The sequence below is a fragment of the Scyliorhinus canicula genome, chromosome 23, assembly GCF_902713615.1.
Source record: "Scyliorhinus canicula chromosome 23, sScyCan1.1, whole genome shotgun sequence".
NCBI classification, from domain to species: domain Eukaryota; kingdom Metazoa; phylum Chordata; class Chondrichthyes; order Carcharhiniformes; family Scyliorhinidae; genus Scyliorhinus; species Scyliorhinus canicula.
The window spans coordinates 4862641-4889033 of record NC_052168.1 but is presented as its reverse complement, the minus strand read 5'-3'; the positions used below and the strand labels follow the sequence as shown (position 1 = coordinate 4889033).

Genomic DNA, 26393 nt, shown 5'->3' with positions numbered 1-26393 from the left:
TGTACGGCAGGGAACTCCTGCTGACCCTCCGGAAAACCCGGATTCGGCTCAAAACATTTTAGCTTCAAGGTTTGATTGAAAATCTTGGGTTGTACGGTGGTGCAATGGTTAGCACTGCTGCCTCACAGCGCCAGGGACCCGGGTTCAATTCCAGCCTCGGGTGACTGTGTGGAGTCTTCACATTCACCCCATGTCTGCGTGGGTTTCCTCCGGGTGCTCCGGTTTCCTCCCACTGTCCAAAGATATGCAGGATTGTCCATGCTAAATTGCCCCTTTTGCGTCCAAAGGTTTGAAGGGGTTACGGGATAGGACAGGGGCGTGGGCCGAGGTTGGATGCTTTTCCGGGGGCTGGTGCAGACCCGATGGGCCAAATGGCCTCCTTCTGCACTGAAGGGATTTTCTGAAATTGTGGGGCTATGGGAGGGGGAGTTTTGACATTGGTTCCAGGGGACGAGGGATTTTCCTAAGGAAGCAGATTGTTTCCCTTGGAGTGAAGCAGATTGAGGAGAAATTTGATAGAAGCGTCCAAGATTTTGTCAATTTTCGATAAGGTAGACAAAGAAAATCTATTCCCATGAGCTGATAGGGGGACACAGGCTTATGGTTTCAGACAAGTGATAATGGGGGGGGGGGGGTTTCTACAGCGCCTGGTGGTGGTGGAATCTATTGTCCACAGGGTTAGTAGAAAAGGAGACGATTAAAGATTTGAAAAGGAAATTGAGGGAGGGGGGATTGACAAGATTTCTCTACACTGTGGACAGGGACCCAATAACCTTTTCTTGCCTCCTTCAGTGATTCTCGCTCTCATTCTCCGTCCAGTGCAGAAGGAGGCCATTCGACCCATCTTCATTCCCCCTCCCACCCTAACCTATTCCCGTAACCCCATAACCTAACCTGTACATCCCTGGACAATAAGGTCATTGATCGTGGCCAATCCACCTAACCTGCACATCTTTGGACTGTGGGAGGAAACCGGAGCACCCGGAGGAAACCCGGAGCACACACGGGGAGAACGTGCAGGCTCCGCACAGACAGTGACCCAAGCCGGGAATCGAAACTGAGACCCCGGAGCTGTGAAGCAATTGTGCTAACCACTGTGCTACCGTGCCGCCCCCTCATTCGCTTCAACCAGCACCAAATCCGAAGTGCGCGCGATCTGTTGAGATTGGGCAAGGGGAAGACACCGGTTTATAACCTCTCTCCACCCCTCCTGTCTTTGATAGATGTGGCAGCGGGGGCATTGTCAAACATGTCCTTGGAGCAAAACTTTAATCTGTCTCCCCCTCCGCATTACGGCATTTAAACTTCCCAAGGAGCAGAACACCTCAAATACGCAGTTATTTCAGTTGTGGCTGAGGATAGTGAAATGAGTTTCCCTTCCCTCTGACTGACGCGAGCCGCTGGTGGTTAAGAGTCTCAGTCACACTGATTCCAGAAAAATACACCAATACACATTTTTAAAATCTTCATTTTTTTTCCAGGAGGGCAGGAAGTTTATTTCTCTCCTTTTTAGTTTCTTGAATCTGTTGGGTTGGAGGTTATTTGTCGGATGAATTGGGGAAACGCCCCTCATTTAGATAGGCTAATCACCCCAATTGCTCAATTGTTGAAATTAAGCAGGAAATCTGCATCCCAGAGTTAGGAAGGAAGGATTTTCAGGTGTGTTTTCTGGTCAGAACTTGCACCCCCCCCCCCCCCCCCCCCCCCCCCCCCCCCCCCCCCCCCCAATGTTAAACCTCCGGACCAGTGATGGGCATCCTAGGTGAGCGAGTGGGCCGCATGTACGGCCCCCCCCGTCTCAGGGGTCACAAGATTGAAGTTGGACTTGTTCACTAAAAATGACCCCCCATCTATAAGATTAAATGCATTTCATACGAGCTGAATATCCCATCACGAGTTATAGAAAATGTTTCGTCATTCGTATATTGACCAGGGGCTGGTTTAGCTCACTTGGCTAAATTGCTGGCTTTTAAAGCAGATCAAGAGGCCAGCAGCACGGTTTGATTCCCGTTCCAGCCTCCCCGGACAGGCGCCGGAATGTGGCGACTAGGGGTTCACAGTAACTTCATTGAAGCCTACTTGTGACAATAAGCGATTTTCATTTTTCATTTCATTTTCATATTGATCGAACCGTCAGAAGAGTTCAAATGGTAAAATCAACAGGAATATCCTGTATTTGATTGGATGTGGAGGGAGTGCACAGCGCTCTTGGCCAATGTTGTGTGCAGTCAACACACACGCCACTCCCCGTGCCCTTGCTTTACCTGCGTGTCACTTTGGTCACACCTGTAGGGAAAAGACTACTTGTTGCATTGCCACCTCCTCCTGCCTTGCACCACCATCCCTTGTCCCTTGACAGTAAAGTGTTCAAGACTGAGATCGATAGATTTTTTTTCTGGGTAAGGGGTGCGGAGCAAGTTCGGGAAAGTGGGGTTGAGAGGTCAGCCACGATATAACAGAAGAGCTCGAGGAGCCGAATGACCTCGTCCTGATCCCAGCAATAAACGTGAATGAGGGAGACCGTTCACCAGGCCCTGTATCTGCTATCCCCCCTGACTTGTCTTCAAATCCTCCCTCTGTGGTGGATTCAAGATTGAGTCTCCTGGCTTTGGAGGTTCAACCAAAACGCAGAGCTTCACTTAGAAGATGTTAATGCGGCACGCTGCCATGTTCGACTGCCCGCACAAACGGCCATTGACTATGGCGTCACACAGTCGTTCTCTTTTAGCGTGCTCCTATTCCTTTGCAAGGCTGCTCGTGAGGAAACGCTGAGGGGAACATAGCGCTTCCCTGACAACAATAAACTGTATAACATTATCAATTCCCAGCGTGAGCAATCAATCACGGCGAGAGCCAGTACGTCAGACGTTGCGGAGGTCGTCGTTCTCTTGTGCGGTTGTCGACGAACATTGGGCCTCTGGTCTTTAGTGCTTGATGCCACCTCCGATATTTTGGCTCGGTGCGATCGCCGTCGGCGGTTACCTGAGCCGGAACGACGTAGTGATCTGTGGTGGACTCGGTGTTTGATTTGCGACGGAGGTGCTGAATTTCCCCAGTTGGTTGGGATCAAGTTCTCGGGAAGGTCCAGCTCGCCTCTCGTCACAGTTGGTTTTGGACTCTCGTGTCGGTTTTGGTGACGCTGAACGTTGATGCGCGCGCCTTCTCCATGTTGCATCGTCTGCCGATTGTGTGGTGTAGGAGAACGGTCTTGTCTGTGCGAAGATGGTGGCAGGAATCCACTTTTCTCTTGTGATGCAATTTTGAGCCATAACTTGTTGACCCTGGTGAAAAGCATGCGTTCCGCCTTGTTCTTCCGCTGTATGACCAGATCCAGCTGCTTTTCCTCAACAATTTATTTTCTCATTGATGATTTTAGCAAATCGAATGCGTAGTTGCCGTTTAACCATTTGCAACGGCGGAGTAACTTGGGCTGTTGAGCGCGCAGTATTCCTGTACATGAGCAAGAATTGACTTAAACGGACAATGAACTTTGTCCCCTGATTATCTCTTAACGCACGTTTCACCGTCTGTACAAAACGTTCTGCCAGCCCATTTGTGGAGGGTGATCAGGAGTGGACCGGATGTGCTGAATTCCATTCTCAAGTTGTTTATGAACTCTTGAGTTATGAACTGCAGCCCACTGTCACTCGTCAGTTGTTCAGGGTAACCAAATCTGCTGAAGATTTCACCGAGTCTCACAACTGTTTTCTCCGATCAATGTTGACTTCATGTTGGCAATTTCAGGCCGTTTTGAGTGAACATCGAATAAATGAGAAACGCGCGCCCCCCCCAAACCGTCCCGTGTAATCAACATGTGGCCATTGCCAAGCCTCTCGGGTGCAATGGGGCTAATGGTGGCAGGTTCTGTACTTTTGCACAAAACAAACACGTTCCTCCCCCTTCTCGATCTCAGCATCTAGCCCCTGGCCATCTCCTTCATCCAAACAATACCACAGAGGCCTTCGTGTAATTGGTTTGCGAAACATTTTCTTAATAATGGTGGAATCATGTCTCTCATTCCCCAGAGGAGACAATTTGCCCGTGCGGTTTCCTCAAGTCTTCAGGTGGAATGAGGCTTCAATCCAGGGTTTGTTCATGAAGTCTTCCATCGAAGGACCATGTCCGTAACCTCTGTCAGTACTGGATCACTTCTGCTTTGCTTCTTCGCCTGTCCCGCGATTGAAGGAATGTGTTCTACTTGCCCAAAGTGAGAATGTTTCCACACGACCTGCTTATCGACAAATTATTTGGTGCAGGTAGTTGGGGAGAGTCCAGCTGCGATCCCATGAAGATTTGACTGACTGACCGTGCATCCGTGTGCTGACCAGAGCAATGCCCACCTCTGCCTCCTGCTCGTTACCAGTGCTGGGATCCTGGTATGAGATCCAAAATCATTGTTCGTGGGCGATGGTCCGTCAGTAAAGTGAATTTCCTCCCACACGATAATTAATAGAACCATTTTATTCCAAAAATATTTCCTGTGACTTCTTTCTTCACCTGGGTATAATTACTGCCGTGTGTTTTATTCAGCTCTTGCCTCCTGCAACATTTCCTTGACGCTTGCTTCTTTTTCCAACAAAGCGCGCGCGCCATGAGGCCCTTTTGGCCCAATGTCTGCACATGGTTACTTTGCACCAACAATCTGCCTGGTGTCTGCAGACCCATGAAGTGTGAGCCTGTGTTTGCGTTTGAGTTTCAGCCGGCATCTTGTGCTTGAACTCTGCTGTTGAGCCTCTTTCGCTGCTAGTTCCACGGATACGGCAACTTGCAAAGATTTCTTTAATGTCGGGTTGCTTTCAGTTAACAACCTCTTTAGGAACACAGAGGGGCAAAAAACATTAGTTGGATGTAGTAGGCACACCACCAAACTGCAGGGGTAATGTTGGGAATAGCATCAGACAGGAAATCAGAGATTCATGTGGTAAAGGAACGTCTGTGATTACGGGTGACTTTAATCTGCATACAGATTGGGTGAGTCAAATTAGTCACAGTACAGTAGAGGAGGAATTTCTGGAGTGCACGCGGGATGTTTTCTGGACCAATAACGTTGAGGAACTAACAAGGGAACAGACCATCTTGGACTGGGTGTTGTGCAATCACAAAGGATTAGTTGGCAATTTAGTTGTGAGAGAGCCCTTGGGGATGAGTGACCATAATATGGGAGAAATGTTATCAGAGTGGGGGGGAGTACCATAGAATGGAATTCCTACAATGCAGAAAGAGGCCATTTGGCCCATCGAGTCTGCACTGACCCTCTGAAAGAGCCCACTACCTAGGCCTACTCTCCTGCTTCCTCCCACAACCTGCACACTAAGGGACAATTTAGCATGGCCTATCCGCCTAATCTGCAGATCTTTGGAGGAAACCACCGCATCCGACAGAAACCCACGCAGCCATGGGAGAACGTGCAGACTCCACACAGACAGTCGCCCGAGGCCGTGATCGAACCTGGGTCCCTTGTAGTGTGGGGCAGCAGTGCTAACCACTGTGCCACCGACCCGCCCGGGTAGGCGGGAGGCAGATTTGAGGTTCCTATCAGATCAGCCATGACCGTTTCTAAATGGCGGACCTGGCTCGAGGGGCTGAATGGGCTTGCTCCTGCTCCTTGTTCATATGATGGCTTTTATTTTTGCATGCTAACTGTGCAATCATCACGTTTTGCTCAGTGGGGCGCCCTCTCACATTGAGTAAGAAGGTTGTGGTTTCAGCCCCACTCCCAAGGACAGAAATGGAGGCTGACGCTCCTGGCGCAGTACTGAGGGAGTGCAGTGCTGCCGAGGAGCTGTCCTCTGAATAATAAACCAAGGAACCAACTGCACAGGTTGAAAAAGATGTGCCGGTTGGGTGGATTGGCCATGATCTGTGCGCAGGGTTACGGGGACAGGGCGAGGGAGTGGGCCTAAGTATCTTTCAGAGGATCGGTGCAGTCTCAATGGGCCGAGTGGCCTCCTTCTGCACTGCAAGGATTCTGTGGGGAAAGATCCCATGGCCACTATCGACAGAGGTACGCTGGTCAACCACCACGCTTGAGACGAGGCGGCACGGTGACACAGCGGTTAGCACTGCTGCCTCACAGTAACAGGGGCCCAAGTTTGATTCCGACCTGGGGCGACTGTCTGTGCGGAGTCTGCACGTTCTCCCCGTGCCTGCGTGGGTTTCCTCCGGTTTCCTCCCACATTCCAAAGATGTGCAGGGTTAGCTGGGTTGGCTATACTAAATTGTCCCCGGGTGGGGTGACAGGGATAGGGTGGAGATTGGGCCTAGGTTAGAGTGCGCTTTTGGATGGTCAGTGCAGACTCGATGGTCCGAATGGCCTCCTTCTGCACTGTAGGAACCCTATGGACCGAATTACCGCGCTTGCTGTTAGTGGGATCTTGCTATGCGCAAAGTGGCCGCCACTTTTCCTACATTAGAACAATGACTGCACTTGGAAAAGTACTTGGCTGTCTGTTAAAAGCTTTGAGAAACCCTGGGGGTTGTAACAGGTTCCCTGGAAAAGCCAGCCTTCTCTACAATTTCTGGGCATCAAGTAATTATTCCGACTGAGATTGATTCCGCAAACAGCCCAGAGCGGGCTGGGTGGAAGTATTTCAGTTGTAGGGAGGGGGGGGGAGGGGGGGGGGGGGGGGGGGGGGGAAGAGTGTTGTGACTGATTGCTGGAACTGCAGCCTCTCGGCACAGTCGCGAACCTGCACACGTTTCGAAAAGCATTCCGCATTGCGGGGGTGGGGGGGTGTTAAACCCTTCTGGGGGAAGTCCTGGGGTTGGGGAAAGATGCTGCCTTTTCCGAGTGCTCTGGGAATGACTCTCGCCGTCACTGATCCTTGGGAATCCGGGAACCGGTTTGAATCCCAGTCTCGACTTTTGGTCTGCGCCATCCCCCCCCCTGTGGTGTAGGGGAACGCCCCTGGGCCGGGCAATCGGTGGCCCCCATCCAGCAGCAGCAGCTCTCCAGCGGCTGGAGTGAAAATTCTCCCTTTTGTGTTCTCCTCCCGTGGGACGGTCCATCCAGCGTCATTATTGCAGATCTGAACAAAAACTACTTTTCTCCAGTCCCTCCCCAAATCTATTCACATGCCCGTCTTCCTGTCCTGACTCTTCCCTCCCACCCCCAGTCCCTCACATACGTGTTTACGAAGCCTTGCGTAAGTTTGAAGTGATTTCCTCTTTTACGGTCACTGATTTTTCAAAAGAAATTCCTTGCGCGCCATTGCTCTGCGTGTTCCAACCTGCCAGTCCTCTCCTGTTTACTGTCTGTGGTTACAGTCCACCCTTTGCCTGACTCCCCACCACAAGAACACGTCAGCGACTGGTGAATCACAGGGTTCAGCATAGCGGATGAATCATAGGGAGACACGGTAGCACAGTGGTTAGCACTATGGCTTCACAGCGCCAGGGTCCCAGGTTCGATTCCCGGCTTGGGTCACTGCCTGTGCGGAGTCTGCACGTTCTCCCCGTGTCTGCGTGGGTTCCCTCCGGGTGCTCCGGTTTCCTCCCACAGCCCAAAGATGGGCAGGCTGGGTGGATTGGCCGTGCTAAATTGCCCCTTAGTGTCCGAAAGAGGTTAGGTTGGGTGGGGTTACTGGGTTGCGGAGATAGGGTGGGGGTGCGGGCTTAGGTAGGAATATCTCTCCAAGGGCCAGTGCAGACTCGATGTGCCGAATGGCCTCCTTCAGCACTGTAAATTCTATGATTAACCCTTTTCATCCCGCAGTGTTTCGCCAGATGCAGCATTGCCACACCCTCACTGGGCATGTTTCGCTCGGTGCCAATGGGAGGCGGGGGCGGCGGGCACGGCACACCCAGGTTATGCCACTTTCCAATTCCCCTCCCTACCATCGGAGGCAGACTTGTAACCACTGGGATCAGCTTGGCTCATCTCGATGCTCCGAGGCACGCGGTTGTGGCTTCAGAACCTGCTCCAGAATTCGGGCGGCTGACCTCGAGGGAGGGCTGAGTTGTCAGAATTGTCCCCCTTCACTTCAGAGGTTAGGCAGTGGCCCTACCTATCCCACCCGGTAATCCCTTCTCCTCCTTTAAGCTGCCTCGTGACGCCCACCTTGTGGCCAAGTGCTCATCATTCCTGAAAAGAGAGACCTGTCGAAACTTTCTGCCTTGGACTCATCAGGCCACTTCGCAAGCATACCAGTGTACAGGGGAAAACAACAATTCATACTTGAAGAAACGAGGATGCTGATTGGTTGGCAAGTGGACTGTGGTTGGTAGAGGCAATTGGTTGGGACTTGCCAGCCAATCAACACGCTTCTAAATTTGTCATTTTCCCCTTTTGACCTGATAAGTGCAAGGTTAAAAAGCTTTGACAGGTCTCTTTTTCAACAACACTCAAGTTTTGTACCACCAAATGACTTTCTGTTAATCATTCCTTTGTTGGTATAGAGTCTATTAAATTCCTATGCTCTCCTTGAGCACCTTGGGATATTTCTATGCATTGAAGGCACTATGATGTGCGGGTTAGGTGGATTGGCCATGCTAAATTGCCCGTAGTGTCCTTAAAAGTAAGGTTAAGGGGGAAGGGTTGTTGGTTTATGGGTATAGGGTGGATACGTGGGTTTGAGTAGGGTGATCATTGCTCGGCACAACATCGAGGGCCGAAGGGCCTGTTCTGTACTGTTCTATGTTCTATTCAAAGAGGAACAAGGGTCCCCAAAACAGTTCTTCCCTGAATCGATGTCAGCTCGGCACGGTGATACGGAATTGAATCGAATTTACAGAAACAGGCCATTCGGCACAACTGGTCCATACTGGTATTTGTGCTCCACGTGAGCCTTCTCCCACCCGAACTCATCTCGCCCCATCAGCGTGTGCCCTTCTATTTCTTTCTCCCTTGTTGCATGTTTCCCTTAAACGTCGCCATTGTTTTGGCACAGAAAGAGGCCATTTGGCCCATGGTGTCTGCACCAGCTCTCTGAGTGAGTGACACACCTAGCACCCCCCCCCCCCCCACCACCACCACCACCTACCTCCCTGCCCATTCTACCTTTTCAAATTTTGAAGCTGAACCCATCTATGCCACGCATCTCAACCACTCCCTGTGGCAGCGAGTTCCACATTCTCACCATCCTTTGGGTAAAGGAGTTTCTCCTGAATCCCCTATTGTATTTATCGGTGCCCACCTTATGCTGATGACCCTTAGATCTGGGCACCCTCACAAGTAGAAACAACTTTACAGCTCCCCCCATCAAACCTGTTCCATCATATAAATAGTTTTTAAAATTTATTTTAAATTTAGAGTATCCAGTTCTCTCTTTTTTTTCAATTAAGGGGCAATTTAGCGCGGCCAATCCACCTACCCTGCACATCATTTAGTTTGTGGGGGCTGAGACCCACGCAGACACGGGGAGAATGGGCAAACTCCACACGGACAGCGACCCAGGGTCGGGATCGAACCCGGGTCCTCGGCGCCGTGAGGCAGCAGTGCTAAGCGTGGTTCCACCTACTTTAACCAAACTTCTATAACTTTTGGTACAAACTGAGTTCTACTGCCTGCTAGATGAGGAATTTTCTGACGTCATTCCTCTCAATACAACGTGCGAAACAGTCGTTACTTGCGCAGCAAGTTTAACCACATTTCAGCGTTTTTCATTGTATGTTCCGCAGGATCATGGAAAACTGATAACTGTTCTCCCCCCCCGCCCCCCCCCCCCCCCCCATCCCACAGAATAAAATGCCCCTCTTGAAATGGCCCAGGGAGACACTCCGTTCAAGGGCAACTTGAGATGGGCAATAGATGCTGGCCCAGCCAGCGACGCCCACATCCCCCATACAAATTATTTTTAAAAAGACGTCCTCGGTTTAACATCAAATGTGTAAGGATACCACCCTCTATACTGTTGGCCTGGACTGTGTGTGTGGGGGGGGGGGGGGAGGGGAGGGGGGTGTGTGAAATCTGTACATCCTGTTCCCTGCACTCTACAGTGACGGTCAATAGATTCCCTGCAGATGGAGGCCATTCGGCTCATCAAGTCTGCGCTGACCTTCCAAAAGAGCACCCTACCTAGGCCCACTCCCTGCCTTATCAACGTAAACCCACCTAACCTGCACATCTTTGGACACCGAGGGGCAATTTGGCTTCCAGTCCATCTAACCTCACGTGTGTCTGTGTGTGTGTCTGTGTGTGTAAAGGCCACAGGGGGAGTAGGTGGTGGATGGAGGGACTATCTCCTCTCTGTTTAGCCATTTGTGGCCATTGAAACTCCCTCAGCGACACCAGGGCCGGGTAGTAGACGCTATTCTAGGAGCTTCTTCACCGTTCCAATTTCAGGGGAGATGGGGAGAAAATTTGGAAGGGAGGTGACGGTGCTCATGGGAAACATGAGCTTCCGATATTTCTGGTTTCTTGTGTGTTCCCTATTATTTTTTTTTATTTTTTTAAAAATAAATTTAGAGTTCCCAATTCATTTTTTCCAATTAAGGGGCAATTTAGCATGGCCAATCCATCTAGCCTCCACATCTTTGGGTTGTGGGGGCGAAACCCACGCAAACACGGGGAGAATGTGCAAACTCCACACGGACAGTGACCCAGGGCCGGGATCGAACCTGGGACCTCGGCGCCGTGAGGCAACAGGGCTAACCCACTGCGCCCCCGTGCTGCCGTGTGTTCCCAATTATAACTGCTCCATCGCTGTGGCCTTGCCGTGGGTCCTTCTCTGGAATTCCCTCTCTACGCATCTCTGCATCTCTGCTTGACTTTCCTTCTTCTTCTCAGACGCTTCTGAAAATCTTGAGCTTTCGGTCACCTTGCCTTAAGATCTACCTAAGCGACTTGTTTTGTAATGTTTCTGAAGCACCTTGGAATGTTTTATTACATTAAAGATGCTGTATAATGGCGGCGCAGTGGTTAGCACCGTTGCCTCACGGCGCCAAGGACCCGGCTTCGATCCCGGGTCACTGTGCATGTGGAGTTTGCACATTCTCCCCGTGTCTGCGTGGGTCTCACCCCTGCAACCCAAAGATGTGCAGGGTAGGCGGATTGGCCACGCTAAATTGCCCCTTAATTGGAAAAAAATAATTGGGCACGCTCTAAATTTATTAATAAAATAAAATAAAACAGATGCTATAGAAATGAGTTCGCTTCCAGCCCAATAATTCAGTAGTGGGAAGGGTTTAATCAGACCTTTCCTTTTAGTTTTGTATACCAGGAACCAACTAATTATTTTGGGTGCCTTTTTAAAAAAATTGCAGTTCCTTACAAGTACTTTCTCCTTTTTTTTTTGATGAATCTGATTGGTGAGTAAAGAGTGGCGATGCCTATTTCTGTTTTCCTCCTCTTTTAGCTCCAAAATGGGAACACACCTGCTCGATCCCGGGATGACGGAGAATAAGCTGGACCAAGAGGAGATGCAGAGCCTTATAGTCCTGAAGAATGAAACCAAGCTGGTCATGGAGGCCTTCCTCCGGAGGATGATGATGCACAACGAAGCTGCCAAAGTTGGGCACGTTGGTCGCTATTACCACGACGCCAAGAAGTTCATCTCGAAGTAAGTCTCTCTCTCTCTCCCCCATCTCGAAGATTTTCTGTGCCTCGCTCGGGGGATTGGGGGTTGGGCGCGAGTATCTCCTGGGTCCACTGTTCGGATTGTAGGATGTTCCTGGGGTCGTTACCCATCGAGTCAAACCAAACCATTTCCGCAAGGACAGAGCTTGGAAACTGAGCTACAGTGCAGGAGTTAAGGGATGAAGAAAGGGAACTTTAATCGCCTTTTGGTTTGATGTTTTCGGGGGGGTGGATAAAACACCCACAGTGCCCACCGGGCACGGAAGGCCTGGAAGGTGAATACCCCGGATTTTCTGCTCGTCCTGCTATGGGTGGCAGAGAGCTTGTGGCAGATTGGGTAGAGTCCCTCCCTACCTCTGGGCCAGAGGTTCAGGTTCAAGTCCTGCTTGATGGCCATGGCCGTCATAACGTGGCCAAATGGGTGTTATAGCCAGTAAATCCTTCCAATAGGCCTGATGGCAGGCGGTAAGAGTTGGGAAAGTTTCCAGGTCAGCCAGACTGCAGAAGGCAAACTACCGCAGCACTTTGCCAAACAAAACCGTGGACCAGGGGCGGCACGGTGGTTAGCACCGCTGCCTCTCAACACCAGAGACCCAGGTTCAAATCTGGCCTTGGATGACTGTCTGTGCGGAGTCTGCACGTTCTCCCCGTGTCTGCGTGGGTTTCCTCCGGGTGCTCCGGTTTCCTCCCACAGTCGAAAGGTGTGCAGGTTAGGCGGATTGGCCGTGCTAAATTGCCTCTTAGTATCCGTGGATGAGCGGGTTGGGTGGGATTGAGCGGGGGGGTGCTCGTTTGGAGGGTCAGTACAGACTCGATGGGCTGAATGGCTGTAGAGATTCTCTGACTTTTTATCCAGTGGAAGTCCTAACCTTGCGGCAGGGTACCAGGGTGACGAGGAACGCCTGTGAGTATTTTCCACTCCGTCAGGAGGCAAACTGTTTCATGCCTGATCCAAATGTTTGCTCTTTGCAAGAACCAATGCTCCCAGTCATTTCTTCCTGATTTCCACCCCCCTGCATTTCCTCCAAAGGCAGGAATTTACGGGGAGCTGCCAAACTGCAGAGATGTACCTCCCTTGGCCGCTGGTGTGGCGTAGCCTTTTAATTGGTACTTTGCTACTGTGTCCATTTATTTAATACTTTTCTTTTTGAAAGGACCCCCGAGGGCCAGGATTCTAACGTCACTGCGAAAGCACACGTTCGGCGAAAGTCGAATCAAAAGGGGACTTTGGAACGAGACCCGGAGGAGAAAAAGAAGAGTTTGAAGCGAGCGGAAGGAGCTGAGGAGGATACCGAATGGGATACGTCTGATGAGGAAATCGCCCAGGCCGAAGAGAAAAAACATGGCTTCAGAACGACCATCAAAAGACTAATACGAAGGCAAAGGAAGAAGAAGAGCAGCAGCGATGACTCCAACAAGAAGTCCAAGGATTCTTTAGATCTTCTTGAAGCGCAAGGGTCCACGAAGCACAGCTACAAAGCTGATCCGAAGGCTAATTCCTTGAAGAGGCAGAAGAGTCTGAACCCTTTAATAGCCTGTGCGGTTGGGTCAATGGATTCTGTGTCCTCCGTTGCCAAGGAAGTCGCTACACAGGAAGGCATCAAGCATAGCTTCAAGAAGAGCAGCGGTCAGAGGTTTTTAAATCTGTTTAAGAAACCGTCACAAGGGAAAACTGTGGATCATTCCTCCGAGAAAAGCCAGGAGTCCGAGCCTCCTTCGCCACGGCCCAACACCCTGTCTCTAATAGACGACCAATTGAACCGCATGGACATAGGTGAGCAATTGGTCCTTCCGAGAACCAGGGGAAGCCTGTGTAGAAGCATCTTTAGAAATGAGACCCCTTCTCCAAGGCTGATAGACATGCAAAGCACAACAGTAACATTAAAGGTGGCAGTGGTGTAGTGATCCAATGGGCTAGTAATCCAAGACCCCATAGGACCTAAATTTGAATCCCACCACAGCAGTTAGAGGAATTTGAATTCAATATAAATCTGGAATTACAAGTGAAGACCTTGAAAACTATTGTTGTAAAAACCCATCTGGTTCACTTAACGTCCCTTTTAGGGAAGGATATCTGTCGTCGTAACCCGGTCTGACCTACATATGACCCCAGAACCACAGCAATGTCATTGATTCGTAACTGCCCCTCTGAAATGGTTCGGCAAGACACTTAGTTCAAGGGCAATTAGGGATTGGCAGCAACGCCTACATCTCGTGAAATGAATTTTTAAAAGCTTGTTTCGAACCCGAGTCAGACCGCACTAAGGCGTGCGGCGTCTAGTTCGATGCCCCATTATAAAAGGAATTAGACGCACTGGCGAAGGGGCAAGAGTTCCTTGGAAATGTTAACCAGGCTGGAGCTATTTTCTCTAAAAATTGATGGTGTTGATCATAAAAGGTTTGACAGGATAGGGGAAGAGGGTCTTGCGTTTGAGACCAGAACTAGGGAATATAAATATAAGCGAGTCATTAATGAGTCCATTAGCGACTTCAAGAGAAGCTTCCTTACCCAGAGAGTGACAAGAATGTGGAACTCTGCTCCCACAGGGAATGGTTGAGGCGAATAAGATTTTAGTTCAGAAGAGTGAGGGGTAATTTATAAGATCCTGAATGGCCTCGACAAGATGGGCGGGGAAAAGATGTTTCCTCTTGTGGGTGGGTCCAGAACCGGGGTGGGGGGGGGGGTGTTTAGAATTGGGGGTCGCCATTTTAGGAGCAGTGAGAATTGTCTTTTCTCCCAAAGGGTTGTGCAATCTTTGAACTCTGTGCCTCAGCAGGGTGATGGGAGCCAGGTCCATCGAGTACACTCACAGTGCAGAGGGAGGCCATTCGGCCCAACGGCTCTCCACCGACCCTCTGAAAGAGCACCCTACCCAGGCCCACTCCCCCGCCCTATCCCCGTAACCCCACCTAACCTGCACATCACTGGACTGTGGGAGGGAACCGGAGCACCCGGAGGAAACCCACGCAGACACGGGGAAAACGTGCAGACTCCGCACAGACAGTGACCCAAGGCCAGAATCGAACCCGGTCCCTGGCGCTGTGAAGCCACAGTGCTAACCACTGTGCTACCGAGCCGCCCAAATTGAATATTTTTAAGGCAGAGATTGATAGATTTGTGTTGGGCGAGGGACTCGAAGGTTTTTGATGGTAGATGGGAATGAAGAATTTGAAACACAATCAGATCGACCATCCACCATGACCTTATCAAATGGTGGAGATATCTCAAGGGGCCAAACGGCCGATTTCTCCTATTTCACATGTTCGTAACATTGATGCATTGAAGGGGTAGTTGGATAAATACATGAGGGAGGATGGAGCAGAAATATATGTCAATTGAGTTAGGTGAGGGGGTTGGGCAGGGTCTCATAGGAGGCATTAGCTGGCATGAATCGAGCCTGTTTCTGTGCTGTTAATCTTTCTGTTCCAGGGAACATGTTGTTGGAACAAGTGATCCAGTGTTCCAGTGTTTGGCTGCGATAAGAATGATCGAGTAAATGGGTTTCATTGATGGTTTCTGTTACAACTGGCTGTCCACAATGGCCAGTGTGATACTGGGTCATATTGGGACAGAAGAAGGTCATTTATCCTTCTAGTCTATTCTGCCATTCAATTCAATTAACTAGTCAAGTACTTTGTAAGAGCGTAGTCGGTGTTGCAATGTAAGAAATGTGGCAGCCAAATAGTGCACAGCAAGCTCTCACACTTGGGATAAGATTAAAGGATATGTATTGGCCAGGACAGTGTGGGGCACATTCCCACCCTCCTTCAATGGCAACAAGAGTGTCAGCCTAGATTTTGCACTCCAGTATCTGGAGTGGGATTTGAACCCAGAGCTTTCTGACTCGGGTGTATGAGTGCGGCCCACTGAGACAGGGCTGACACTAGAGCTGTGTCACAGACTCTGGTGTGGGTTTTGCAGTTTTGTATCGCCCTCTCAGCCCTCTTGTATTCGTTCCCACCCAATGTCGTTACCACCCAATCCTATTTTTCACTGGATTTTCTTCATTGTTTCCAGGGTCCGGTAAAAATGAAAATGTAGAATTCTACTCCAAAGTCGCCAAGAAACTGGATACGTTGGCACGGCAATACTGTGCCCAGACTAACGTTGCCCCATTGACCCCAATCAGTGACGATGCACCAGAGAAAGGTAAGTGTTGTCTGGGGCCTGAGGAGGGGTGGGGTGGGGTGGGTGGGTGTAGTGGCGGACGGGACTCTGGATCCCGATGGAGTGGCTTTGGGAGCCGAGGTGAGAGGAGGGAGGTCTGGAACCTGAGGACAAGATGCCGAAGGAGTGTGGATGTTTTGGGGGAGGGGGGGGGAGTAAGTTAACCAGATTGAATGTTCCTACTTAACTCCCCCAACAAATATATGGGAGAACTTTTGCAGAGAGAAGTTCCAAAAAAAAAAAAACGACCCCTGCCTCCCAGCCAACCCGAGTCTTTGGAGTGGTTTGTGAGTTGGATATACCACCCGACAGGCGAAAGTGGGCAATGGCGGATTGGCTGGCATGGTGAAGGAATGATTGCAAATTACCCCAGGATGAGTCGGTTGGCATTTTCTCTCTCTGACGCCTGCTCTCGTTGAATTCTTTCAGTGAACAATAACTTCTCGCAGGACGCGCTGACCGACAAGGAGAAGATGATCGAGAAAATTGTGCTGTTGCTGCAACAACAAGGAGACGGAATCGACGAGAAGGTGAGAGGCAGTGATGCGGCCTGAGGGGCGGCACGGTGGCCGAGACCCTGGTGCCAAATGTTGTCCAAACCCAACAGAGCTGAGGAGTGACCTCTTCCAGCTTTTTCCGTGGCTTCGGGGCTGCTTTCCAACATTCAGGGTGTCATTCCTAAGCGGAGCTTGGGGAGAATGGCCCTCAATGGAAGGTTGGCCTGTATTGTGAGGGCAAGTTGCGTAGACTGGGGTTGCATTCCCCTGAATGTAGAGGTTAATCGAGATGGCCTCATTCAGATGTTTCTAAGATGGTTAAAGGTGTTGATAGGGTGGAAAGAGAGCAACTATTTCCTAACAAAGGGGGGCATAATCTTAAAATTAGAACCAACCTGCTTTCGTGCAATGTAACAGGAATGGAAATCTGGAATATTTCTTCCCCAAAAAGCTGTTGAGGCTGGTGGTCAGACGGATGGATTTTTGTTGGGCAAGAGTGTTAAGGGATAAAGAACAAAGACCAGTAGATGGAGTTGAGATGGAGATCAGACCTTCTCTAATTGAATTCTGGTACAGGCTGGAGAGCTCAGTGGCCTCTTCCCATTCTTTGTTCCTTTCCCCTGATAATGCCCTTCAGCCTGGTTACTGTCTTTATGAATGTCTATGTTTGCTGATCGACCTGCCGCCGCATTATGCATGGGGAGTTAGAACCTAAGAAAAGAAAAAGCAGGAGTAGACCTTACTCTGCCCCCTAACGAGCCTGTTCCGCCATTCGATAGGATCAGATGCAACCTTATGGTGAAGTGAGGCTGGAGGGAAAAGGGGTTGATCGCTAAAGGAATAGAGGATAAATGTAAGGAAGTGCTGCTGCAACTGTACAAGGCATTGGTGAGACCAGACCTGGAGTATTGGGCACAGTTTGGGTCCCTGTATTTGGGGAGGGATGGAATTGCATTAGGGGCAGTTCAGAGGAGGTTCACTCGGTTGATTCCAGAGATGAGGGGTTTGTTGTATGAAGGGAGAGATTGAGCAGTTTGGGCCTATACGCTCTAGCGTTTAGAAGAATGAGGGAGATCAAATTGAGGTATATAAGATGATAAAAAGTTTGGATAAATTAGATGTGGAGCGGATGCTTCCTCTTGTGGGGCATTCTAGAACGAGACGTCATAGTCTTAGGATTAGAATATAGAACATAGAACATTACAGCGCAGTACAGGCCCTTCGGCCCTCGATGTTGCGCCAACCTGTGAAACCCCTCTAAAGCCCATCTACACTATTCCCTTATCGTCCATATGCCTATCCAATGACCATTTGAATGCCCTTAGTGTTGGCGAGTCCACTACTATTGCAGGCAGGGCATTCCACGCCCTTACTACTCTCTGAGTAAAGAACCTACACCTGATAAACGGATTTGAGGAGAAACTACTTCTCCCAAAGGGTTGTGAATCTGTGGAATTTGCAGAGTGCTGTGGATGCTGGGACAGTGAGTAAATTTAAGGAGGAGTTAGATTTTTATTTGGTAATGGGTTGTATCAGCCATGATTGAATGACGGAGCAGACGCAGATGGGCCAAATGGCCTATAATCTACTCCTATATCTTATGAATTTATGGGTTTTTTTTCTGGATGAGCTAATAAGTCACTTCTCTGTTTTGGAGTCATGCATTCTTGATATTTAATTGTAAATCCCTAAACTTATCGCAAACGAAGAAGTAGAGAAGTGAAGAGCTTGTTCGAGCCCAAGTGTTTCTCTGAAGTAGAACATAGAACAGTACAGCACAGAACAGGCCCTTCGGCCCTCAATGTTGTGCCGAGCCATGATCGCCCTACTCAAACCCACGTATCCACCCTATACCCGTAACCCAACAACCCCCCCTTAACCTTACTTTTATTAGGACACTACGGGCAATTTAGCATGGCCAATCCACCTAACCCGCACATCTTTGGACTGTGGGAGGAAACCGGAGCACCCGGAGGAAACCCACGCACACAGGGGGAGGACGTGCAGACTCCACACAGACAGTGACCCAGCCGGGAATCGAACCTGGGACCCTGGAGCTGTGAAGCATTTATGCTAACCACCATGCTACCCTGCTGCCCTCCACCATGCTACCCTGCTGCCCTAGTACAGGCTAAGGGAGCTGTGAGGTGGAGAGCTAAGATGATTACAGTGCCACCAAAGGCAGGAGGATTTAATGCACCGTGACATGTTTACATAGGAAGTTCTCTTACAGAACAGAAAGAGGGCCTTTTTCCCATCATGCCTGTGTCAGCTCAGCGACAGACCTATCCAATCAGTCTCTCTCCCCTGCTTGAAATTAGCCTGGGAATTTTCCCATCAGGTCTTTATCCGATTGGCTTTTGAAAGTTCCTATTGAATCTGCTTCCTTCACTCTTTCAGGCAGCTGCTTCCGGATCACAACTCGCTGTGTGAAAAAAATCTTCTCATCCTCACGGTAGCATGGTGGTTAGCATCAATGCTTCACAGCTCCAGGGTCCCAGGTTCGATTCCCGGCTGGGTCACTGTCTGTGTGGAGTCTGCACGTCCTCCCCGTGTGTGCGTGGGTTTCCTCCGGGTGCTCCGGTTTCCTCCCACAGTCCAAAGATGTGCGGGTTAGGTGGATTGGCCATGCTAAATTGCCCGTAGTGTAAGGTTAATGGGGGGATTGTTGGGTTACAGGTATACGGGTTACGTGGGTTTAGGGGGGTGATCATTGCTCGGCACAACATCGAGGGCCGAAGGGCCTGTTCTGTGCTGTACTGTTCTATGTTCTATGTTCTATCTTCCCCTCTAGATCTTTGGCCAATTTTCTGAAATCTGTACCTTCTGAATACCAATCCTCCCACTAGTGGAAACAAGCTTTCCTTATTTACTCCATTTAAAAAAAACCTTATTATTTTGAACATCTCTACTAAACGTATTTTAGCCTACCCTCGTCCTAAGAGATGCCAGATTCTCCAATCTCATCACATAAAGTCTCTCATCCATTCTGGTAAATCCCCACCCAGCTCTTTCCAAGGTCTTGACATCATTCCTGAAGTGAGGTGCCCGGAAGTGGACACTGAGGCCTAACCAACGATTGACAAACGTTTAGCCCGACTTCCTTGCTTTTTGTAATTCTGTGCCTCAAATGATCAAATGAAAAGTGTACAGCTCCGATATGTTACTTCTTAAAAAATAAATTCAGTGTACCCAATTCATTTTTTCCAATTTAAGCGGCAATTTAGCACGGTGAATTGGACATTCTGAATTCTCCCTCTTGTGCACTCGAACAGGCGGCGGAATGTGGCGACTAGGGCCTTTTCCACAGTAACTACATTGCAGTGTTAATGAGAGCCTACTTGTGACAATAAAGATTATTATTACCTACCCTGCACATCTTTGGGTTGTGGGGACAAAGCCACGCAAATACGGGGAGAATGTGCAAACTCCACACTCAGTGACCCGGGGCCGAGATCGAACCTGGGACCTCGGTGCCGTGAGGCAGGAGTGCTAACCACTGTGCCACCGTGCTGCCCGACCATTATGTTACTTTAAAAAAAAAAAATTTAGAGTACCCAATTATTTTTCCAAATTAAGGGGCAATTTAGTGTCGCCAATCCACCTAACCTGCACGTCTTTGGGTTGTGGGGGCGAAACCCACGCAGACATGGGGAGAATATACAAGTTCTACACGGTCTGTGACCCAGGGCCAGGATACGAACACGGATCCTCAGCACCGCAGTCCCAGTGCTAACCACTGCGCCACATGCCGCCCTCGTTATGTTACTTTTTTTTTTATAAATTTAGAATATCCAATTCATTTTTTCGAATTAAGGGGCAATTTAAAGTAGCCAATCCACCTAACCTGCACATCTTTGGGTTGTGGGGGTGAAACCCATGCAGACACGGGGAGAATGTGCAAACTCCTCACAGACAGTGACCCAGGGCCGGGATTCGAACCCGGGTCCTCAGCGCCGTAGGCAGCAATGCTAACCACTGTGCCACCGTGCCGCCCGTTATGTTACTTTTAATAACCTTCTCAACTCGTCCGGCCGCCTATTGCACAGGTACCTCCAGGCCTCTCTGTTTCTGTACACCATTTAGTTTGCGTTAAATGTATACGTAATCAAAGAGAAAACTTGAAACAAAAAATATGTGAAAAGCGTTAACTGAATCTGTCCCGGTTGACGAAGATACAAGCTTACTTTGCTGGAGAGGGTTTTTTTAACTTGGTTCACAGTACATCCACCCCCAGTGTCCCAGCCATCCCCATTTGTAGCTGTACAAATACCCATCACCTGTTAACGGTGTTATTGTTATTCAACTGCAACAGTCATTAATAAGACATTGAGAGAAAGAACTGATGATAGAAAGTATGAAGATACAAGTAAGGAGATATGCAAGATTTTTATTTTTAAATGTGCATATGGTGTTTTAAGTTGAAACGTGCTCCATGTTAAACGTGACTTGCTTTGTAGATAAAGGAAGACCCCATGCTTCAGCGCACCATGAGCAGGATGTCGTACCACAGCTTTTCACAGCTGGTGGAAGTCTTTACAGCCAATGCTGAGGAGCAACACGAAGGTCCGACCAGCAGCCCTGAGCTCACTAAGATCGCACTGACCATGGAGCTAACGCGGAGAGTGGCCGGGATCAGCAGCCACCCGGTACAGCAGCTGATGGGCTACAGCATGCAGTACATGGACATGTTTGTTCCCTGGCTGCAGGAGAACGGGGGATGGGTGAGTGCGCATCGCTGCCGTTAAAAGAAGGCCCCGTTTCATTTTTCCCTCCCTCCTGGGGTTATGTTGGCTTCGGAAAATCCGATGGGCCGAAGCCCCGACAGCCGACGTGGCAGTGAGAACAAGTGGCCCTCCCTTCTTTCATAGAACATAGAACAGTACAGCACAGAACAGGCCCTTCGGCCCTCGATGTTGTGCCGAGCAATGATCACCCTACTCAAACCCACGTATCCACCCTATACCCGTAACCCAACAACCCCCCCCTTAACCTTGCTTTTAAGGACACTACGGACAATTTAGCATGGCCAATCCACCTAACCCGCACATCTTTGGACTGTGGGAGGAAACCGGAGCACCCGGAGGAAACCCACGCACACACACGGGGAGGACGTGCAGACTCCACACAGACAGTGACCCAGCCGGGAATCGAACCTGGGACCCTGGGGCTGTGAAGCATTTATGCTAACCACCATGCTACCGTGCTGCCCAGGCATTCCTGCGCCCTCTAGAACCTCCAGCTCCACTGCCCGCTGAGTATCGGCAGGCTATCCGACTGTGGAAGCCATCACGGTGGGCTCTACCTTGTTCTCGCTCGACGTCGGCTCGAATCTATTTCCTCCGACTCAGTGGCCAGTGATTGTCAGCCAATTTTCTAATGTATCCTCAGGGCATGAGTCAATTGTAGTTTGATACCACAACCCCAATCAAAGATGAGCTCAAAGAGTGAGAGATTTTCCTCATCTGTCGGTCTCGGTGAGCACCACAGCAAGAGAAAACAATCGCCCAACTCTAGTCAGGGTGGATCCACCAGTCCAGGGGCAAAAGTCAAGATCTCTGGTCCCCAATTAAGCCGATGAAAATATTTTGTTTTACATTCTTTCACAGGATGGTGGGCTTTGCTGGCGAGGTCAGTATTGCGCCCATCCCTAATTACCCTTCAGAAGCTGGTTGAACCGCTGCAGTCTGTGGCGTAGGTACACCCACGGTGCTGTTAGGGACTGAGTTTCAGTGACAGTGAAGGAACAGGGATATCATCCCAAACCGGGAGCTCTCAGATTTGTACCCGATTATCGATTCCAAACTGTGTTTCCTGATTTCTCCTCCTCCTTTCCTCCGATTTTAAAACACTCACCCTTGTGTTCAGATCCCTCCTGGGCCTGGCCCAGCTCCTCGCTCTTATCTCTTGCAGCCTCTCCGATCTCTCCTCCAAATTCGACCTCTCGAGTGCCTCCAATTTTCTCTGCACCACCTTGGTTACAGGTGCATTCAGCTCTCTGGATTCTAAGCACTGAAATTCCCACCCAAGACTTCCTCTCGGCTCTACTTTACATCCTCGCCACCTGTCTCCGTGAAGATGATTCTTAAAACCGGCCTCTAACCAAACCTCTAGTCCGCTGTCCAAATATCACTTGTGTGTGTCTTGATGTCAGATTTAGTCTGATAAGAACGAGCTGTAGTCAGCAAATCAGCCCCTCTATCCCGCTCCGCCATTCAATACGATCGTGGCTGATCATAGAATCATAGAATTTACAGGGCCCGAAGGAGGCCATTTGGCCCATCGAGTCTGCACCGACCCTTGGAAAGGGCACCCTACCTAAACCCAGACCTCCACCCTATCCCCGTAACCCTATCCCCGAAACCCCACCTAACCTTTTTTGGACACCAAGGGCAATTTAGCACAGCCAATCCACCTAACCCGCACATCTTTGAACTGTGGGAGGAAACCAGAGCAGCCGGAGGAAACCCACGCAGACACAGGGAGAACGTGCAGACTCCGCGCAGACTGTGACCCAAGCCGGGAATCGAACCCGGGACCCTGGAGCTGTGAAGCAACTGTGCTAACCACTGTGCTGCCTGAAATCATCCCGTCCTAATTTCCACCTTTTCCTGCCCACTCCCCATAAGCCTTCATCCCATTACCAATTTAAAAACCTATCTCTCACCTCAAATGAGTTTAATGTTCCGGAGTCCACTGCACTCTGGGAGTAGAGAATTCCGCAGATTCATGACCCTTTGAGTGAAATAATTCCTCCTCATTTCTGTTTTGAATCGTCCACCTCTTGGCCTAAAACTCTGGCTTCACCATCTCGAGTGCCCAACAAGGGGAGACCTCCGTTCTCTCATTCTCCCCGTGTCTGCGTGGGTCTCGCCCCCACAACCCAAAAAGATGTGCAGGGTAGGTAAATTGGCCGGGCTAAATTGCCCCATAATTGTCCCATAATCCCCGTTTAGCACCTTCTATACCTCAATTAGATCTCCTCTCATTCTTGAGCAAGTTTAGGCCTAAATTGCTCAATCTCATCATGAGAAAGCTTGTGATATTCTGGGGGCTATTTATATCCAGCTTGTTGCTATTGATTCCCTTCCCCATTCCCAAAACAGAAAGAGAAAGAAAGAACTGAACTCGAGTCACTGTTGGCAACTGTGGCAATCAACTTCCTAGCTTCACATTCCCACAATCAGCAAATATAATCAACGGCCAGTTAGCTTTGTGTGCTTTTGGTGGGGGTGGGTGAGTGAGTGAGAAAGGTTGGCGTGGACCACCAGGAGATCCCACCTCCAAATAGTGCCAATGGAGCTCTTACATCCACCTCCATAGTCCAATGGGGCCCTGACCAAGAGATGCTGCCCAACAATGCGGAGTTGGTACGCTAGTCTAGAACATGTGATCAAGCCCAAATGGCCTGATATGGAGGTAAGAGCAGCGAGCCGCAAAAGTCAAACTGGTGACTGAGTGAAATTCCCACTAAACACTCCACATGCGCGCTGAATCGTATTCTCTTGAAGACGGGAAGTTGAGGGCGTTTAACGTGAGCACTTGAGGGTTTGACTGAATTTATCGAAACTCCTATTTCTTGTCCTCTTGACAGACGATGGTGTTTCCTCTGGACAATGTGTCTGAACACCAGATTGACTGAGACCTGCCAAACAAAAGGGATTCGGATCAAACCTCGGACCTCCCAAGGAGGGGAGGCCTGGCTTCTCGATTGTGCTGGGAAGGAAGAAGTAGGAACTACTTTTCAAATCTAGAAACTGTCCAATGTGTTCAACAGGGTTGAAGCCATCGAACAACAAACGAGTCACATGCTGCTGATTGATGAGTAAGTGGATACCTTTTCAAGGAACATGTGAAGGACAAGGAATTGGACCCCCATCCTTTATTTCTCTGACGTTACCTAAGGAGATATGTTTTTAAAAATCCATCTATTTTCATGTTTACTGATGTTACTGTGACAACGGTTGTACTGTATACAAGTGAATTGGTGATGCAGTCTATGCCACCTGTAACTTAACACTCATTTTCTAAAGAAGCAATTTTCCTCTTGCTACCTCTCCAAAAGTCCAAAGCTGCCTTGAGGCAATTTGTCCCTATAGTACATAACCTTTGAATTTCTGATGGCAAATCATATTAGTTAAGAAAACTCTAAATTTGCCTTTCAGGTTGTCCAGGCATTGCTCAGCTGTTTTCACATAGTGATATCCCGGGTTGATCGTAGAAATGGCAGTATGAAGGAGGCCATTCAGCCCATTGTTACTCTGCTGTCCCAGAAGGAACTAGCCAGCCAGATCCTGCTTTCCAGCTTTTGGTCTTGTCGTGCTTTTAGTTTACGGCACAAGTTTACAGAACATTGTTTGGGGGGGGAAAAAAGAGACATGCTGTCGAAGCTTTTCACCTTTCACTCAGCAGAGCACTTGGAAAGATGGCTAAATCTCAAACCCTTTCTTCCCTACGCAATTTGTCATTCTCACACGTTGACCTGATGCGAGCAAATTGAAAAGCTTCTGCAGCATGTCTCCCTCCCTCAGCCACAGAGAAGGCACGGGGAGAGGCTGAAGGTTAGGGCTTGTGACATCATGAGAGGATCAGAGGTTTCGAAGAGGCAGAGAGAAAAATATACCAAACATTGATCATGGAAATCTACCTCACTCTCTCATCAATAGATTTAATGAGGGAGCATTAATTGTCAGAATTTAAAGGTGTGGGGTTTTCAATTAGGGCCTTTAATTGGCAAGTAGCAGTGTATATAACCGTGTTTGATTAATAAGCTCTGATAAGTCCATACCTTGTGTGGCCAGCGGTGAGTAAATTAAACCAGTAAAGTTATGAAAGCTGGGTGTTTAGATTGGATCACCACTCCTGCATCTATTTATTAATCTGTTACTGTATAAACATGAAGGAAAAAAGGGAGATGTGAGGGGACATTACTTAGTTTAGTACCAGTGTAGCGGAGGAGGGAGAATTCACATCACAAGTGAACATCTCTTAAGAAGCTGGGATGTTTCGCTCTTGGCAATGGGACGTGTTGACCTAAAATGGTTCTTCCTCCTCCGTTGTTTCCACAATCTTTCCCTTCCTGTGTAAAATTGTGGAAGATTTGTTCACGTATTGTTGTATTCCCAACGGGAAGCAGTCGTGGAAGTTAACCTCTTGTTTCCTGTCCATTTTGGACAGGCTGTTGACCCCACATTGGGGCACTGCTCCCCAAATTGCTGACGGGGCCGTTCGTTTACTCGTACAGTATCCTCTTTGACACGGAATTTGAAGACTCTACTGAGGGAGAGTTTGAAACAATTGGGATGAGTAATTCTCCCATTCTGGTCATCCGTATTTGCCGCAGAATGTGGCTGGTAGAGGTCGCGGGCCCTTCCTGAACACTATAGATCGTGAATGGCCAACTGATACCTCTTCACATGTCAACATTCTTGGCTTTTCTACAGTTATTGCCAGTGACTTACTCTGATCACCGTGGTTACCAGGTGTTGGTGTGTTCTGCATACACACCATTCATGTTGCGTCCTAGATTTTGTACGCCAAGCTATTGTGAACGATATGCTGCTTTCCACCACTCTGACTCTCAACTAAAAAACAAAACTCCATTGACATTGTGGACTGATATTAATGAGCTGGTACTGACTAGAGGTAGGCGAACCCATTAAATGCCAAATGAACCTTAATCCCTTGGCACTTGACCCAAAGTGAAGTGGGGGGTGAACCATTCACTGTCCACAACTAGGACTCCTGCATGTCAGGATTGGGTTCAGCAAGGGTCATACTTTCCACCTTCGTCACTCGCACAACTTTTGTTGAAGCAGTTGGGGTATTCCATTGGGGTATTCCATTCTTTGCTTAACGCCGAGGCGAGTGTTGTGAAGGTTTGGTGTATGCTCTGCGATTACATCTTCATCCCATTCAGCCTGCTCTGATGTGATGGACAGTAATCGACTGCTAATTTATTACCCCAGATCAGGAAGGACGTCCAGGGTCTCCTACCACGGACACTTGACTTGAATCTGTGGTCAGCTGAAATCTGGACGTGATGGTTCAGGAATTACTGAAGAAGATCAGCATTCCTCTAATTCACTTTCCACCAGCCAGGTAGTCAATGATATAATAGTGGAGTTATTGAATAATCAGTGATCAGTCCCGGGCAGCATGGTGGCATAGTGGTTAGCACAACCGCCTCACGGCGCTGAGGTCCCAGGTTCGA

The 26393-nt window shown here is 49.3% G+C and overlaps 1 protein-coding gene across 1 annotated transcript; it reads left to right on the top strand.

Annotated features, from left to right (window-relative positions):
- Window positions 1–4035: 4035 nt before the first annotated feature.
- bcl2l12 (BCL2 like 12) lies at window positions 4036–26393 on the top strand. Its single transcript, XM_038783853.1, has 7 exons — window positions 4036–4207; window positions 11295–11498; window positions 12670–13289; window positions 15534–15665; window positions 16113–16213; window positions 20641–20904; window positions 23775–26393. The coding sequence occupies exons 1-7, from the start codon at window positions 4119–4121 to the stop codon at window positions 23820–23822; spliced, it is 1458 nt and encodes a 485-aa protein (XP_038639781.1). The 5' UTR covers window positions 4036–4118; the 3' UTR covers window positions 23823–26393.